At 62.9% G+C, this 15,082-nt stretch overlaps 2 protein-coding genes across 3 annotated transcripts; both read left to right on the forward strand.

Annotated features, from left to right (window-relative positions):
* The first annotated feature begins 1,740 nt into the window (after positions 1–1,740).
* SEMA4C (semaphorin 4C) lies at positions 1,741–11,810 on the forward strand. The gene is made up of 15 exons (XM_050325717.1): positions 1,741–1,890; positions 3,723–3,880; positions 5,231–5,379; positions 5,458–5,520; positions 5,617–5,715; positions 6,218–6,314; positions 6,397–6,513; positions 7,185–7,336; positions 7,923–8,098; positions 8,177–8,321; positions 8,450–8,672; positions 8,751–8,866; positions 9,041–9,198; positions 9,744–9,814; positions 9,892–11,810. Exons 2-15 carry the CDS (start codon positions 3,754–3,756, stop codon positions 10,716–10,718), a joined length of 2,520 nt encoding a protein of 839 aa, XP_050181674.1. The 5' UTR covers positions 1,741–1,890; positions 3,723–3,753; the 3' UTR covers positions 10,719–11,810.
* A 792-nt stretch (positions 11,811–12,602) lies between these two features.
* Positions 12,603–14,530, forward strand: ANKRD39 (ankyrin repeat domain 39). 2 transcript variants are annotated; one of them, XM_050325720.1, is made up of 4 exons: positions 12,603–13,046; positions 13,198–13,301; positions 13,494–13,697; positions 14,217–14,530. In XM_050325720.1, exons 1-4 carry the CDS (start codon positions 12,914–12,916, stop codon positions 14,280–14,282), a joined length of 507 nt encoding a protein of 168 aa, XP_050181677.1. In that variant the 5' UTR covers positions 12,603–12,913; the 3' UTR covers positions 14,283–14,530. The 2 variants fall into 2 exon arrangements, with proteins under 2 accessions (XP_050181677.1, XP_050181676.1); XM_050325719.1 differs by having other exon boundaries at positions 12,604–13,046; positions 14,145–14,530.
* Positions 14,531–15,082: the final 552 nt, after the last annotated feature.

Here is a 15,082-nt window from a genome sequence, read left to right on the forward strand (position 1 = left end):
GGGAGGTCACTGGGAATTGGGGGCGGTCCCCCAATTCTGGGCATCGGGGGGGGGGTTCCTGGGCACTGCAGGGTCCCTGGGAATTGGAGAGTCAGTGATATCGGGGAGTCCTTGGGCATTTGGGGGTACCCAAGCACTGGGGGGCCCCTGAGCATCAGAGAGGTCCCTCGTCATTGGAGGGGCCCTGAGCACCCCCAGACCCTGTTGGCACAGCCCCCTCCTCATCCCTGCCCCTGGTGCCCCCAGACCCCCCAGGCTTTGCCCCACCCAGGCAATGCCCAGAGCCCCCTGAGTGAGGTGACAGTGGGGTGGAGGACACGGTGATTCTGCCCACCCTGCCAGACCCCCACCAGCCCCTTTACTCCTCCCAGGGGTCTGTCCCCTCTGGGTGCCACAGCCTGGTGCTGTGTGCCCTGTGGTTGCCCCATGCATGCTGTGGACGCTGCGCCCTTGTTATCTCTGCCTCGCTAATTAGCAGAGCAGTGGTGCCAATGCCAGTGCCTGGAGAGGTGCCCGTTGGCCGTGCCAGCGTGGCCCTGCCCCAGCAGGGACATCACCACAGGGGTTTTGAGGCCCCTTGGTGACACGGCACTTTCCTCCTCCAGTTCCTGGGGGTAACTCAGCTGTCCCACCACATCCACACTGCCCACCTGGAGCTCATCCTCCTCTCCTCCCTCAACCTTACCCAGGCAGGTACTTCAGGAAAGTACCCTGGGAAAGTATCCCAAGCAGCGACCCTGTAAAGGTATCCTGGGCAGGAATCCCGGGCAAATACCAGAGGCAGGATTCCTGCGCAGGGTCCTTGCCTGGGTGCCTGTCCAAGATGCTTTCCCTGGGCAGGGATCCTGGGCAGGTGTCTCAATCAGGTCCCAGCCAGGCCAGGCCCACCCATGCCCACATCACTGTGTCTAGTGACATGCCATCGGCCTGTGCCACTCGCAGGAGGGTGGTAGAAGGTGCCAGGGCCCTGTGCCAGGGCCGGGAGACAGCTGCTCTAATTCTTTTACTTCAGCCTTTATTTCTTTTATTTACTGCGTAAGCACACACCCCAAACTGGACTGAGTTGAGCCTGGTTGAACTGAGCTGAGTCAGGCTGAGCCAGGCCTGGGCTAAGTGAGATGAGGTTAAACTGAGCTGAGCTGAGCCAGCTGGCTCTGTGTAACCCAATGCAGGCCAAGCTAAGCCGACCCAACTGACCAAGCAGACACAACTGGTTCTGGTCTGATCCAACGGATTCTGATCCCACCAGGCCATGATGGGGGTGCTGTGAGAGCTAGGCTGGCCCAACAGGTTCCAATACAACTCAACTGGTTCTGATCTGATCTGATCTGGGCCAGGTTGAGCTGAGCCCAACCGAGCTGAGCTGAGCTGAGCTCACTGGTTCTGGATCCAACCTGACTAGTTCTGATCCAAATCAAACTGAGCCAAACCGAGCTGAGCTGAGCTGAATCGACCTGGGCTGAGCCAACTGGTTCCAATACTGCCCAACTGGTTCTGATCCGATCTGAGCCGAGCGGTTCCGATCCCACCCGAGCGCTTCGATCTGACCCGACCCGACCCGACCCGACCCGCGCCCCCTCCGCGGGGCTCCGCAAGTGACGTCACTGCGGGGGCGTGTCCCCGCGGAGCCGCGCGGCGCGCACCCGCCGCCGCCCCTCACGGCCGCTCCCGCCTCAGCCGGGCCCCCCCGGGCCGTCCCTCCCCCGCCTCACCGCCCCTCACGGCCGCTCCTGCCTCGGCCGGGCCCCCCCGGGCCGTCCCTGCCCCCACTTCACCGCCCCTCGCAGCCGCCACCGCCTCCCGCGCCCCCCGGAACCCCCTGGGCCCCCTGCCCCTCACGGCCGCTCCCGCCGCCCCCTGGACCTCCCGGAGCCGCCGCCGCGCCCCGAGGTGAGTGCAGGCCCTCCCCGCCGACCCGGCCCCCCCGCCCCGCCCCGCCCCGGTATTGTTGTGGCGGAGCCGCGGGGGCGGGGGAGGAGGGGAGGCGCTTGTTCCGCCCGGTACCGGCCATCGGCACCGGCTCCCCCCGCTCGTTGGGGGTCTGGGACTCCTCGTCGGTAACGGGGACGTCCCCACTGCCGGGAGCCGTCGGTGCAACGGGACCTCCCTCCCCCGCCCGGTACCGGCAACCAGTGCACAGGAGGAGCCCCCACCCGCGGGTGCCGTGGGGAACCCCGGGATGGGAGCGTCGTGGCTGGCACTGCAAATAGGGACCCCCTCAATCTGGAATAGGACCCCCCACGTGGCACCGTCGTGGGGACCCCGCTGGGATGGGACCATTGTGGGAACCCTTTGGGTTGGCACTGCCACAGGGCCCCCCCACCCAAGATGGTAACCCACCTAGGATGGCACCGCTGTGGGGTCATGGGACCCCAGACCCTCTGTGGGATCACCAGGCATACAGCACCAAAACTGGGGACCCTGTCCTGCCTATTGCACTCTGATGGTGCCTGTCCCCACTCAGCACCCTGGCTTTGCCTGTTGCACCCTGACTGTGCGTGTGGCACCCCAGCTGTGCCCATGGCACCCTGGCCATGACCAGGGCACCTCAGATTTGCCTGTTGAACGCAGCCATGCCTGTGGCACCCCAACTTTGCCCATAGCACCCTGACCATACTCAAGGCACCACAATTTTGCCCATGGCACCCCAGCTGCGCATGTGGCACCCTGGCCATGACTGTGGCCTGTGGCTTATTTACTGTGCTTTTGCCTCCAGGACTAAGCCTGTTGTACCCCAGATGTGCCTGTGGCACCCCAGCTTTGCGCGTTGTACCCCAGCTGTGTCCCTGGCACCCCAGATTAGCTTGTTGCACTCTGTCCATGCCCATGCTACTGTGGCCATACCTGTTGCACCTCATCTTTTCCTATGGCATTCCAGTTTTGCCTGTTGCACCCTGACTGTACTTGTGGCACCCCAGCTGTGCTCATGGCACCCCAGAGTTGCCCATGGCCCCCCAACACACACAGCACAGGTGCCCACAGCACCCTGGGCATTCCTGTGGCACCCGAGCTTTGCCTGTGGCATCCCGACTGTGCCCATGGCCTGGCCCTGCGCAGGGCATCCCATCTTTGCCCGTAGGACCCATCTTTGCCCATGGCACCCTGTCCATGGTCATTACACCCCGTCCCTGCCCGCAGCACCTCAACTGTGCCCGTGGCACCCCAGCTTTGCCTGTAGCACCCTGACTGTGCTCATGACACCCCATCTTTGCCCATGGCAGCCCATCTTTGCCTACTGCACCCCAGCTGTGCCCGTGGCACCCTTAACCCTCTGCTCCACCGGGGGATCCCCCATTCCCACGCCCGTTCCTGGCCCCCCACCCTCCCGGAAATCCTTCCCAGGCAGAGCAGGGGCCCTCCCAGACCCCCCCGACTTCCTGCTTCCCGCCGGGCAGGGCAGAACAATTCCCGGCCGCCGCATCCTGCCCGGCCTGGAGTGCGAGGGGGGGGCACTGTGGGGGCACCCCCAGGACAGGGCTGGGGGGGTCCCGGGCAGGACGTGGGGTGGGGAGGGGGGGAGCGGACCGGACGAGTTTCCTGAGTCTTGTCACAGCCGGAGGAGGGGCTGTGGCGGCGGGGGATCAGAGTCGGGGACCCCCCCAAGGGCGTGGGGGGTCCTCGTGACACCCTTCCCTCAATGCTGCCTTGTCCCCATGCTGCCCGCGTGACGCTGCTGCCCTGTGGCCCTGACGGGGCCCTGGCATGGCCGTGTCTCCCCCCAGGGACCCCCGGTGTACCCCCTGCCCCAGCGCCATGGCCCCTGGCCGGCTGCTGGCCGTTGCCTCTCTGCTAGCCCTCACCACCACTGCTGCTGCCACTGCTGTCACTGCCCCGGGGGCCTCGTGGAGCGCTGTGCCCCGGAGAACTGTACCCTATGCCGGTGAGTACTGAGGGACACCCTGGGGGGCTCAGGGAGGGAGGGGAAGGGGGAAACTGAGGCACAGCAGCTGAGAGTGTTGATTCTGTCCCTTGCTGACAGCGGGTGACACGGTGGGGGTTCAGGCATGAGGCTTTCGCTCATCCTCCCAAAGCTTGTCAGCATTGTGGGACCCCCCCGGGTGGGTGTTCCCAAAATTGGGAGTCTGTGGGAGAAGAGGAGGAACATGCAGAGACTGCTCTGTGTCCTGGTGCTGTGCCAGTGCCTGGGGTTCCCCAGGCCTGTGCTGTGTCCCATTCTTCTTCTATGTCCCTTGTACCATTCCTTTGTCATGTCCCCTGTCTCCAGCCCTGTGCCATGTCCATTGTCCCATCCCTTCTATGTTCCCCTGCCCTGCCAGCATCCTGAGATTCCATCCTTTTCCCATCCCAGCACACTGTGTCCCTGTGCTGTGCCATCACCCTGTGTCCCCATCTGCCACGCCCTGTGTCCCTGTCCCCATGCTGTGCCAGCTCCAATGTCCCTGTCCCTTTGCCATGCCATGTGTCCCTGTGTTGTGCCCCATTCCCCTGTCCTCGTGGGGTGACAGTGCCTTGTGTCCTCTATTCCTGTTCTGTGCCAGTGTCCCTGTGCTGTGTCCGCTGTCCCCATGTCTGTGACTTCTGTCCCCTTTGCTGTGTTCCTTGTTCCCACTCCTGAGACCCCCACCTTTCTACCATGCCACTGTCCCCATGCAGACCCCATCCCCTGTCCCCTCTCCCCACACTCAGGATCCCCACCCTTCTGCCGTGTCCCCGTGCCGTCCCCGTGCCTCCCCCGTGCCGTGCCATCCCAACATCGACGTCGCCACCCAGGGGCCCTGGCGCTGCCCCATCAATGGGCCCTTTCTGCAGGGCCCAGGGGTGGCTGGGGGGCACGAGGGGGGCCGAGGACTGCAGGGTTCTGCAAAGGCCACTGTGTTCGCCGAGCGCCGCCCGCGCGGGTGACAAAGAGCCCTTTGTGTGCCGTGGGGCCAGGGGGCTCTGGGGGGGTTCTGCTGGGTGAAGGGGGTTTTGTGGGTGCACCCACCCGGGGCAGGTGGTCTCTACAGGGTTGGGGGGCTCTGGGGAGCTTCTGGTGGTAGTGGGGGGCAGTGGGTGCACCCACCCAGGGCAGGGGGTCCCTACAGGGATGGCAGGCTCTGGGGGGGTTCTGGTGGGGGATGGTGGTTCTACAGGTGCACCCACCGAGGGTGGGGATCCCTGAAAGTCAGCGGGGGTTCTGGTGTTGGGGAGAGTTCTGTGGGTGCACCCGTCTGGGGTGGGGTTCCTGCAGGGCTGGGGGGTCCCAACCTGGTGTCCTGTGTCCCCACAGAGCTGCAGGACGCAGCCAAGCGCTTCTCCCACGGAGGGGTCTCGCACTACCTGACGCTGACACTGGACGAGGCTGAGGGGCTGCTCTACGTGGGGGCTCGGGAGGCCCTGTTCGCCCTGGCCACCGGCACTGTGGAGCTGAAGGCAGCGGTGAGGCCCCGGAACCCCCAGAACGAGGGGAGGTTTTGGGGGGAGGTTCTACCCCCCTCACACGTTGTGTGCCCCCAGATCTCCTGGGAAGCCCCGGTGGAGAAGAAGGCTGAGTGTGTACAGAAGGGCAAGAACAACCAGGTGGGTGCTGTGGGTGCAGTGGGGGGGCTTGGGGCACCCTGGGATGCCTCCCCCTTTGTGGACACCCCATTAATGTTCCCTCTGTCACCCCCTCAGACCGACTGCTTCAACTATGTGCGGTTCCTGCAGAGCTACAACAGCTCCCACCTCTACGCCTGCGGCACCTACGCCTTCCAGCCCAAGTGCACCTACATCGTGAGTGGGGGGGCCCAACATCTGGTGGGGCCCCAGTGCCCCCCTGTACCCCAGGATGAGGCCCAAGAGCATCACTGAGGGGTGTCCCTATCCCCAGGGGTGGCATTCAGGGGTGCCCCTGTAGGCCGGGGGGTGTCTTTTGCCCATGAGGTGGGTTTGGGGAGGGTCTCCTATGCCCTTGGAGTGTTGTTGGCATGTCCTCTGGCGTCCCCAGAAGGGCCATCTGGGGCGTGTCCCAGTCCACAGGGGTGATATTCACTTCCTCGTGGGCAGGGGAGTGTCTTGTGCTCATGCGGGGGGAAGATTGGGGGTGTATTCTGTGCCCTTGGAGTATTGTTGGGATGTCCCTGTCCACAGAAGGGTCATCCAGGGGTGTCACTGTGCCCAGGAGGTTCATCTGGCGTCATATCCCTGTGCCGATGATATGATATTAATGTTTGGGCATTGGGTGACATGAACCGAGCAGGGGGTCGGGACCCCCACCCACTCCTGTGCTCCCCAGGAACTGTCTGGCTTCACCCTGGACCAAGTGGCATTTGAGGACGGCAAAGGGAAGTGTCCCTACGACCCCACCAAGGGGCACACTGGCCTCATCGTGGGTAAGTGGCACCACTGGGCACCTGCTGGGCTCAGAGGGGTGCCCACTGTGCCCCCCACCCCCTTAAAACTCCTCCCTCACAGATGGGGAGCTCTACTCAGCCACCTTCAACAACTTCCTGGGCACGGAGCCTGTCATCTTGCGCAACCTGGGCCCGCACTACTCTATGAAGACGGAGTATCTCACCTCCTGGCTCAATGGTAGGGATGGGGGACACACAGGGACAGTGGGGTCAACCACGTCCTGGGGACATCAGGCCCAGCATTGCTGGCCAGGCGAGGGAGGGGATTGTCCCACTCGGCTCTGACCAGTGATGGCCTCACCTGCAATATTGAGGCAGTTTGGGGTACCACAATTATAAAGAAGATATTGAGCCATTAGAGAGTGTCCAAAGGAGGCAACGAAGATGGAGAAAGGCCTTGAGGGGAAACCATGTGAGGATACTAAGGGCATTTGGTCTGTTCAGCTGGAGAAGAGAAGATGGAGGGGAGACCTCACTGCAGTTACAGCTTCCTGGGGAGGGGCAGAGGAGGGGCAGGTGCTGAGCTCTGCTCTGTGGGAACCAGGGACAGGACCCCAGGAAATGGCCTGAAGTTGTGTCAGGGGAGGTTTAGGTTGGATATTAGAAAGAGGTTCTTTCCCCAGAGGGTGATTGGACACTGAACAGGCTCCCCCAGGCCGTGGACACAGCACCAAGGCTACCAGAGCTCAAGGAGCATTTGGATGATACTCTGGGGCACAGGGTGTGACTCTTTGGAATGGGCCTGTGCAGGGCCAGAAGTTGGACTCGATGATCCTTGTGGGTCTCTTCCAACTGAGCAAATTCTGTGACTCCCCCACCCTCACATGGTCTCACCTCATGTTTCCCCAGAGCCCCACTTCGTGGCCTCGGCGTTTGTGCAGGAGAGCTCAGGCAGCAGCACTGGCGATGACGACAAGGTGTATTTCTTCTTCAGCGAGCGCGCGGTGGAGTACGACTGCTACGCTGAGCAGGTGGTGGCCCGGGTGGCCAGGGTGTGCAAGGTACGGAGGGGACACCACAGGGACACCAAAAATCGGGATAGGAACTCTCCAAGCGTTTTGCTGGGTTGGAAAGCTGATGTTCCTTTGTTGGGTGCACCCAAATGCACCCCCAGCACCCACTACAGCAGGGGACGGGTTGTGTGACACATTCATTATGTTTCCTGAATAATCTGCTAATTATTTCCATGGATTTATTTGGATATGAGTAAGGGTCTTTTGAGGGTCTTTGGTGGTCGTTTGGGAACATCCCATTCCCCAGTTTTCCCTTTGATGGTTCTGGATCTTCTGATGAATCTCTTCTCTTTCTCAAATACATGGTCAGGTCATTGTGCCCCTTCTCTAATTAGTTTTTGCTCTGACACACAACCCTTGTTCCCAAAACAAAGACATTTTCAGACTAATCACTGATATAAGCAAATAAGGCAGCAATAGCTGGCACGAGAGCATTAATCACTGATCAAATACTGTTGTGCTGAAGTTAATTGTCCAACACCTTCCCCCATCCTGCACAAACCCTTTGTAACCAGTTTGGTGTCACCGTGGTGGCTGTGCCATGCAGTGACTGTGGCCTTTTCCCTGTGCACAGGGGGATGTGGGCGGTGCCCGGACGCTCCAGAAGAAGTGGACGACATTCTTGAAGGCCCGTTTGGTGTGTTCAGCCCCGGAGCAGCAGCTCCACTTCAACCGGCTCCAGGCCGTGTTCACCCTGCCTGGGGCTGAGTGGCAGGAAACCACCTTCTTTGGGGTGTTCCAGGCCCACTGGTGAGTTCGGGGGAGTGTGGCATGCCAGGGATCCCCAGAAGTGGGGGGTTCCTGCCCCAAACCCTCCTGTGCCTGCAGGGGGGACGTGGATGTCTCGGCCATCTGCCGGTACCACATCCTGGAGGTGAAGAAGGCATTTGAGGGGCCCTACAAAGAATACCGGGAGCAGGCGCAGAGGTGGGGCCGCTACTCAGATGAGGTGCCCAGCCCCAGGCCCGGAGCGGTGAGTGGGCACTGGGGACTGGGGCGGAGGGGTGGGATCCATCCATGTGGCTGAGGGCCATCAGTGCCCTCCTAAGAGGGTTTGGGATCCCTCCCGCTCCTGACAGTGCCCCTGTGCCCTCCCTGCAGTGCATCACAGACTGGCACCGGCAGAACGGCTTTGCCAGCTCCCTGGAGCTGCCCGACAACACCCTGAACTTTGCCAAGAAGCACCCACTGATGGACGAGCCAGTGCGGCCGCAGCGCGGGCGCCCACTGTTGCTCAAGAAGGACTCCAATTTCACCCAACTGGTTGTGGATCGTGTGGCTGGGCTGGATGGCACCATCTATGAAGTGCTTTTCATTGGCACAGGTACCTGGGGCAGATGGGAGGGCACAGAGGGGACGGTCCATGCTATGGCACAGCCCTGAGCACCTGCCCTGCTCACAGGCAATGGGTGGGTGCACAAGGCACTGGATTTGGGCACTTCCATCCACCTGGTGGAGGAGCTACAGGTGTTCGAGCCGGCACAGCCTGTGGAGAGCCTGGTGCTGGCTGGGAGGAAGGTGAGTGGGGCTGCAGGGCCAGGGGTGGCACCGTGGGGCACCTTGGGGCAGGGTCATCTCAGCCCAGGTGTGGCACTGTGGGGACACCTCAGGTGGGGTCACCTCAACCCAGGGGTGGCACCATGGGGGCACCTCGGAGTGGGGTCACCTCAGCCCTTTTCCCTGCCCTCGCAGAAGCTGCTCTTCGCCGGCTCCCGTTTCCAGGTGGCCCAGCTACCCCTGGCCGACTGTGGGCGGTACCAGTCGTGTACTGACTGTGTCCTGGCACGGGATCCCTACTGCGCCTGGAGCCGGAATGGCAGCGCCTGTGTCTGGATTGATGGGCAGAATGGGTACAGGATGGGCTGGGGGATCTCTCATCCAAAACTTTCTCATGGGAGGAATTGGAGGGGCAGCTCCATCTCTGTGATCAGTGACAGGACCCTGGAACAGCTGGAACTGTGCCAGGGGAGGTTTAGGTCAGATACTGGGAAAAGGCTCTTACGCTAGATGGCGGTTGGGCACTGAACAGGCTCCCCAGGGCAGTGGTCACGGCCCCAAGGCTGCCAGAGCTCAAGGAGTGTTTGGACAACGCTGTCAGGGACAGGGTGGATTTTGGGGTGTCCTGTGCAGGGCCAGGTGTTGGACTGGATGATCCTTGTGGGTCCCTTCCAATATTCCATAATTTTAGAAGTTGGAGAATGTTTAGGCAGTGCTCTCAGGTGTTGGGATTTGGGGACTGGGGGGGACTTCTGGGGGTGTCCTGTGCAGAGCCAGGAGCTGGACTCATCCTTGTGGGTCCTTCCCAACTCAGGATATTCTGTGGGTATGGGGCTCCCCTGGAAGGGGGCGACACCCTACAAGGACCCCCCCTCACTGCACTCCCTCCTCCCACAAGGTCCCACCTGGTGCAGGACGTCCTGAGTTCCGACACTAGTGCCTGCTCCATCCCTCAGGCAGCCAAACAAGGTGAGCCCGCCGTGAGCCACATGGGTCCCCCATTCCTCTTCCCCCCTCTTCCTCCTGACCCCCCTCTCTCCTTACAGGGCCACTCACCCCCAAGAACGTGACGGTGGTGGCAGGCACCGACCTGGTGCTGACGTGCCGCCTGGGCTCCAACCTGGCGCGGGCGCAGTGGACGTTCGAGGGTCGTGCGCTGCCGGCCGAGCAGGCGCTGGTGCTGAGCGACACACGGCTGCGGGCACTGGTGGTGCCGGGCGCCGGTGCCCAGCACAGTGGCACATACCGTTGCCTGGCTGAGGAGCAGGGGGCCCCCCTGGGTGCCCAGGAGTACCGGGTGGCTGTGCTGGCGGGGCCCAGGGTGCCACTAGAGGCACGGGCGCCGCTGGAGAGCCTGGGCGTGGTGTGGGTGCTGGCTGTGTGCCTGGGTGCCCTGTGCCTCGTACTGCTGCTTGCCGTACTCTCGCTGTGGCGGCGCCTGCGTGAGGAGCTGGGCAAGGGCACCAAGGCCATCGAGAGCACCCTGGTGTACCCCATTGAGCTGCCCAAGGAACCGCCCAGCCCCCGCTTTGTGTCCAGCGCCACCTCCGACTCGGACGAGAAGCTCTGGGACCCCTCCAGCTATTACTACTCAGACGGGTCCCTGAAAATTGTGCCTGGCCACGCCACCTGTCGCAATGGCGGCCCTGGCACCGCCACCTCGCCGCCCGCTGCCATCCCTGGGCAGCCCCTGCACTCGCCCACCCGCATCCACCTGGGCCCCCTGCGTGGCTCCTCGTCCAACGGGTACATCCGGTTGGCGCTGGGCGCCGAGGAACGCCCACCCTGTGCTGACCTGGCTGAGGAGCTGCGGCGGAAGCTGCAGCAGCGCCAGCCCCTACCTGACTCCAACCCCGAGGAGTCATCAGTCTGAGCTGGAGGGAGTGGCACCACCTACCTCAGGGCCCCACCCCAGACCCTAGGGTGGGCACCCTGGCCTAGGGACTGGCACCGGCACCCAGTTTGGGGCTGGGGGGTGGGTGCTGGCACCTGCCCTGGGGACAGGATTGTCGCCTCAGTGCCAGTACCCACCTTGGGAACTGATATATTGGCACAGGTACTTGCCTTGGGGACAGGGTTGCCACCCTGGTACCCATTTTGGGGACAGGATTGTCACCCTGGTACCAGCACCCACCTTGGGGACAGGATTATCAGCCCAGTGCCAGTACCTGTGTTAGGAACTGACACACTGGCACTGGCACCCACCTTGGGGACAGGAGTGTCACCCTGATGCCAGTCCCCCACCTTGGGGACAGGATTGCCACCTGTCTTGGGACTGTGGCTCTGGCCCTGTGTCACATTTAGGGCACCAGTACCTGCTTTGGGAACAGGACTGGCACCCCAGTGGCACCACCCGCCTTGGGGCACTGGCACCAGAACTATATCATACATTTGGGGCACTGGCACCCACCTTTGGGGACAGGAGTGTCACCCTGAAGTCCGTAACTGCCTTGGGGACAGGATTGTCACCTGGTACCTGCCCTGGCAATGGGATTCCTATCCTGATACCATCTTGGTGACAGAAGTGTCACCCTGACACCCACCTCGGGTTGTCACATTTGGGGTCCCAGTGCCCATCTTGGGCCCCGGAGCTGCCCCTGGTCACCGCCCCCGCCTTCAGTACCATGTCCCCCACGAGGGACAGACCTTGGGGACCCCGCCTCCCCTGGGCCCATGCCCCGGTGGCCCCAGGATGTTTTTTGGGCTGATTTCTGAACCGATCGAGTTTTTCTTCCTGAGAACTTTTCTATTGCCCCCACCCCACTGTCCCACCTCCCAGGGCTCTGCTTCCCCCCCAACCCTGGCTGTACATCACCTCCCAATCCTCCGCCTGCCCCCCTTGCACGGACCCCGCCCCTTTTGTATAACCCCCCCGTGTAATTTATTTGTTACCGAAATATATTTATTTGCTGTAAATACGTGAGTATTTTTATATTAATAATAAAAGGAGTTGAAAATATGGATTCTCTGAAAAGTGACACCCACAGGGGCCGTGGCTGGTGCTGGGGGGGATGCAGGGCCCCCCCCCCCGGTTGCTGAGTTCATGGAAAAAGGCTCATAAAAGGGCTATAAAAGGGCATCGTGGTGTCGTTCCCAGGCGGGGGGGCCGGGGCTGCCCGTGCCCCCCCTCCCCGGATGCGGGGGAGTCAGCGCGGGGGGGTCCCCGGGGAGGCTCTGCTGGGAAACCAGACGGAAGCAGAACCAGGATGATGAGGAGCTGGGGCGGGGGGGAATTAGGGGCTTGGGAACGGGGCCAGGGGTGGCACCAGGGCGTGGGAAGTGGGGCTGGGGGTCCCTGAGCCCCCTGGGGTGGGAGGGTGAGGACTGAGGGGAGGATGGGGTTTGGGATCACAGAGCCAGGAGGGGAGAGGTCTGGGAACCTCCTAAGTGTGTGTTGGGTGATTCCTGTGCCAACTAAAGTAGGAAGGGGTGACACTTGGGACCCCGGGAGCCCTGACACTCCCATAACTGGGGAGAGGGACTCTTGAGATCCCAATTGCTGAGTGGGGGGGTGAAGCTTGGGGACCTCACAGCTGGGACAGAAGCCTGGGGACCTCATAAGTGTGTGCGGGTGGTCCTTAGGCCCCCATAGCGCGGAGGGGGTGACCCCTGGGTCCCCCACGGAGGGGGGAGAAGCGGACCTTCCATAACAGGGAGCTTGGAGGCCCCGCGGGGGCGGAAGTGGTTGCTCAGCACAGGGCGGGCGCGGGCGCCCTCTGGCGGCGGCTGCGGGGCACTGCGGGGGAGGGGGCCTTTGCCTCGGGGGCGGGGCCGCTGGGCTGCATTCGGCCCTTTCCGTGTTACTTCGTCCTTTGCCGTCATCTTCGGTCCTTTCCGTTTTCCCTCGTCCCTTTCCGTGTTACTTCGTCCTTTGCCGTCATCTTCGGTCCTTTCCGTTTTCCCTCGTCCCTTTCCGTGTTACTTCGTCCTTTGCCGTCATCTTCGGTCCTTTCCGTTTTCCCTCGTCCCTTTCCGTGTTACTTCGTCCTTTGCCGTCATCTTCGGCCCTTTCGTCACTCTTCGTCTTCGGCCCAGCAGTCCCCAGGTCCCTCCGGTGCCCCCGGGGACATGGCCGGGGGTCGCCGCTCCCCGCCCGGTCCGTACTGCCCGGGGCAGGGCGCGATGCCCGGTTCTTGCTGCCCGGGGCCGGTGGCCGTTCCCAGCGTACACCAGAGCCTGGCCGAGATGGACTTCGAGCGGGGTCCGTGGGGCTCCGGGGGTGCCGGCGGGATGGGTGGAGGTGCCGTTACCGGGAGCGTACGGGGGGGCTCTGGGCAGGGGTACCCGGTACCGGTGGTCCCAGGGCAGCCCCGTAGGTCGGTCCCGGCCTGACTTGGCCCCGCTGCCCGCAGGGATCTGGGCGGCCGCGCGGGACGGAGACGAGCCGCGGCTGCTGCGGCTGCTGGAGCGGCGCGAGGACCCCGGAGAGCCCGACCGGGCGGGGTACACGGCACTGGTACGGGGCTCTGACGGTCCTGGGGGGTACACGGCTGGGGAGTTCGGGGGGGGGGCACTACCTGGGGGGGCACACGGCCCCTGGTACGGTGGGCACGAGGGGGTCCCGGGGGTCAACCTCGCGGGCACCCCGGTATGGGGGGCCCGGGGATCCCGGCCCACCTGCCCACTCTCTTCCCCCCTCCATCCCCAGCACTACGCCAGCCGAAACGGGCACCTGGGGGTATGTCGGATGCTGCTGGAGCGGGGGGCTCCCTGCGACGCCCGGACCCCCGGCGGGGCCACCCCCCTGCACCGCGCCTGCTATTGCGGCCACCTCGCCGTGAGCCGCCTCCTGCTCCAGCACGGGGCCGACCCCGCGGCCACCGACGGCGACGGGCGGACCCCCCTACACAAGGTAGGGGGGCATGGAGGGACCCTCTGTCCTTGGCACTGAACAAGGTGGAGGGATTACAGGATGGAGAGACCTCTTGCACAGGGTGGGAGAGGGGCAAAGAGGGTCCCCCTGTCCCTGGCACTGCACAAGGTCAGCGGGGGGACACGAGGGGAGGGATCTCCTGCACAACCTAGGGGTTGCACCGAGGGAGAACCCCTGCACAAGGTGGGGGGCGATACAGGGGGTCCCTTCTCTCACATAAAGTGGGTGGGGGCCCAGGGTCTCCCCTCCCATGGCATGACCTGCACAAGGTGGTTGGGGGACACAGGAGTGTTCCACCTGCAGAAGGTGGAGGCCCTGGGGTCCCCTCTCCCCCTCAAGGCAGTGCTCTTTCTCACCCAAGGTGGGTGGGTGGCCCGGGGGGGTTGTCTCTCTGTCCCTGTTGGGATCACACGAGTGCCTTCTCAGGCAGCAGAGCAGGGGCACCGTGAGCTCTGTGCACTCCTCCTGCGGCACTGCCCAGCTCTGGCCACACTCCAGGATTCCAGGAGCCGCCTCCCACGGGATGGGGCCCACCCGGACGTGTGGGACCTGCTGGACACCTGAAGGCCACCTGGAACAACCCCTGTGGGACACCTGGAGCCACCCCTGTGGTGGAGGCATCTCCAATGGACAAACACAGCCCATGGCACCGACTCTGTCCCCTTGTCACCTGTGCCAGGGGCCAGGGTGGGGGGAGTCACACCAGGATGGTGGTGCAGACACCCCTCCGCCTTCCAGGGACTTTGTTTCCTAAAAAACCCACTAAAAATGTGGAAAACAGTCTGTTGGAACAGTAAATTCCACAGGAGGTGGGAGGCCTCTGGTGCTTCCTCCTGGGGTGGCTGGGAGGGAACAGCAGCTGCTCAGGGGATTCCGGGGGGGGGGGAATCCACATCCCACTGTGGGGGGAGGCAGGGACAGGAGGACCATGGATGGAACCTTGTCCTTCAGTGGTTGGGCACTGATCCTGCTTATCCAGGATCTCCAACAGCACCTTTTCCTCCCTGACCTCAGAGAAAAGTCTCCACCTTTGTGGGTGCCTAGGTGGGACTTCATGGAATCCTCAAATGGTATAGGTTGGAAGAGACCTTAAAGCCCATCCAGTCCCATCCCCTGCCACAGGCAGGGACACCTTCCACTAGATCAGGTTGCTCCAAGCTCAATCCAACCTGGCCATGAACACTTACAGGGCTTGGGCAGTGCTGGGTGCCACACCTGGGATTCCCTCCCTGAATCACCAGGCCCCCCAACCCCTGCGAACCACGGCAGAGACCCACGTACAGATATAGACTTTTATTACCCATCTGGCAAAAAATCTCTCAAAAAACGCCCAGGAAATAAAATCCCACGGTTGTTTTACAACC

Source organism: Myiozetetes cayanensis, unplaced genomic scaffold, assembly GCF_022539395.1.
Source record: "Myiozetetes cayanensis isolate MyiCay16 unplaced genomic scaffold, myiCay2020 scf30, whole genome shotgun sequence".
Taxonomy (NCBI): Eukaryota; Metazoa; Chordata; class Aves; order Passeriformes; family Tyrannidae; genus Myiozetetes; species Myiozetetes cayanensis.

What these genes read in the sequence shown, in the direction of transcription:
- ANKRD39 (XM_050325719.1), top strand. Translation starts at nt 12,914, where the DNA reads ATGGCCGGGGGTCGCCGCTCCCCGCCCGGTCCGTACTGCCCGGGGCAG. An exon ending in CGAGATGGACTTCGAGCGGG is followed by an intron (nt 13,047 to 13,197) that starts GTCCGTGGGGCT and finishes CGCTGCCCGCAG; the next exon opens with GGATCTGGGCGGCCGCGCGG. An exon ending in GGCGGACCCCCCTACACAAG is followed by an intron (nt 13,698 to 14,144) that starts GTAGGGGGGCAT and finishes GTGCCTTCTCAG; the next exon opens with GCAGCAGAGCAGGGGCACCG.
- SEMA4C (XM_050325717.1), top strand. Translation starts at nt 3,754, where the DNA reads ATGGCCCCTGGCCGGCTGCTGGCCGTTGCCTCTCTGCTAGCCCTCACC. An exon ending in GGGTGGCCAGGGTGTGCAAG is followed by an intron (nt 7,337 to 7,922) that starts GTACGGAGGGGA and finishes CCCTGTGCACAG; the next exon opens with GGGGATGTGGGCGGTGCCCG. An exon ending in TGGATTGATGGGCAGAATGG is followed by an intron (nt 9,199 to 9,743) that starts GTACAGGATGGG and finishes TCCTCCCACAAG; the next exon opens with GTCCCACCTGGTGCAGGACG.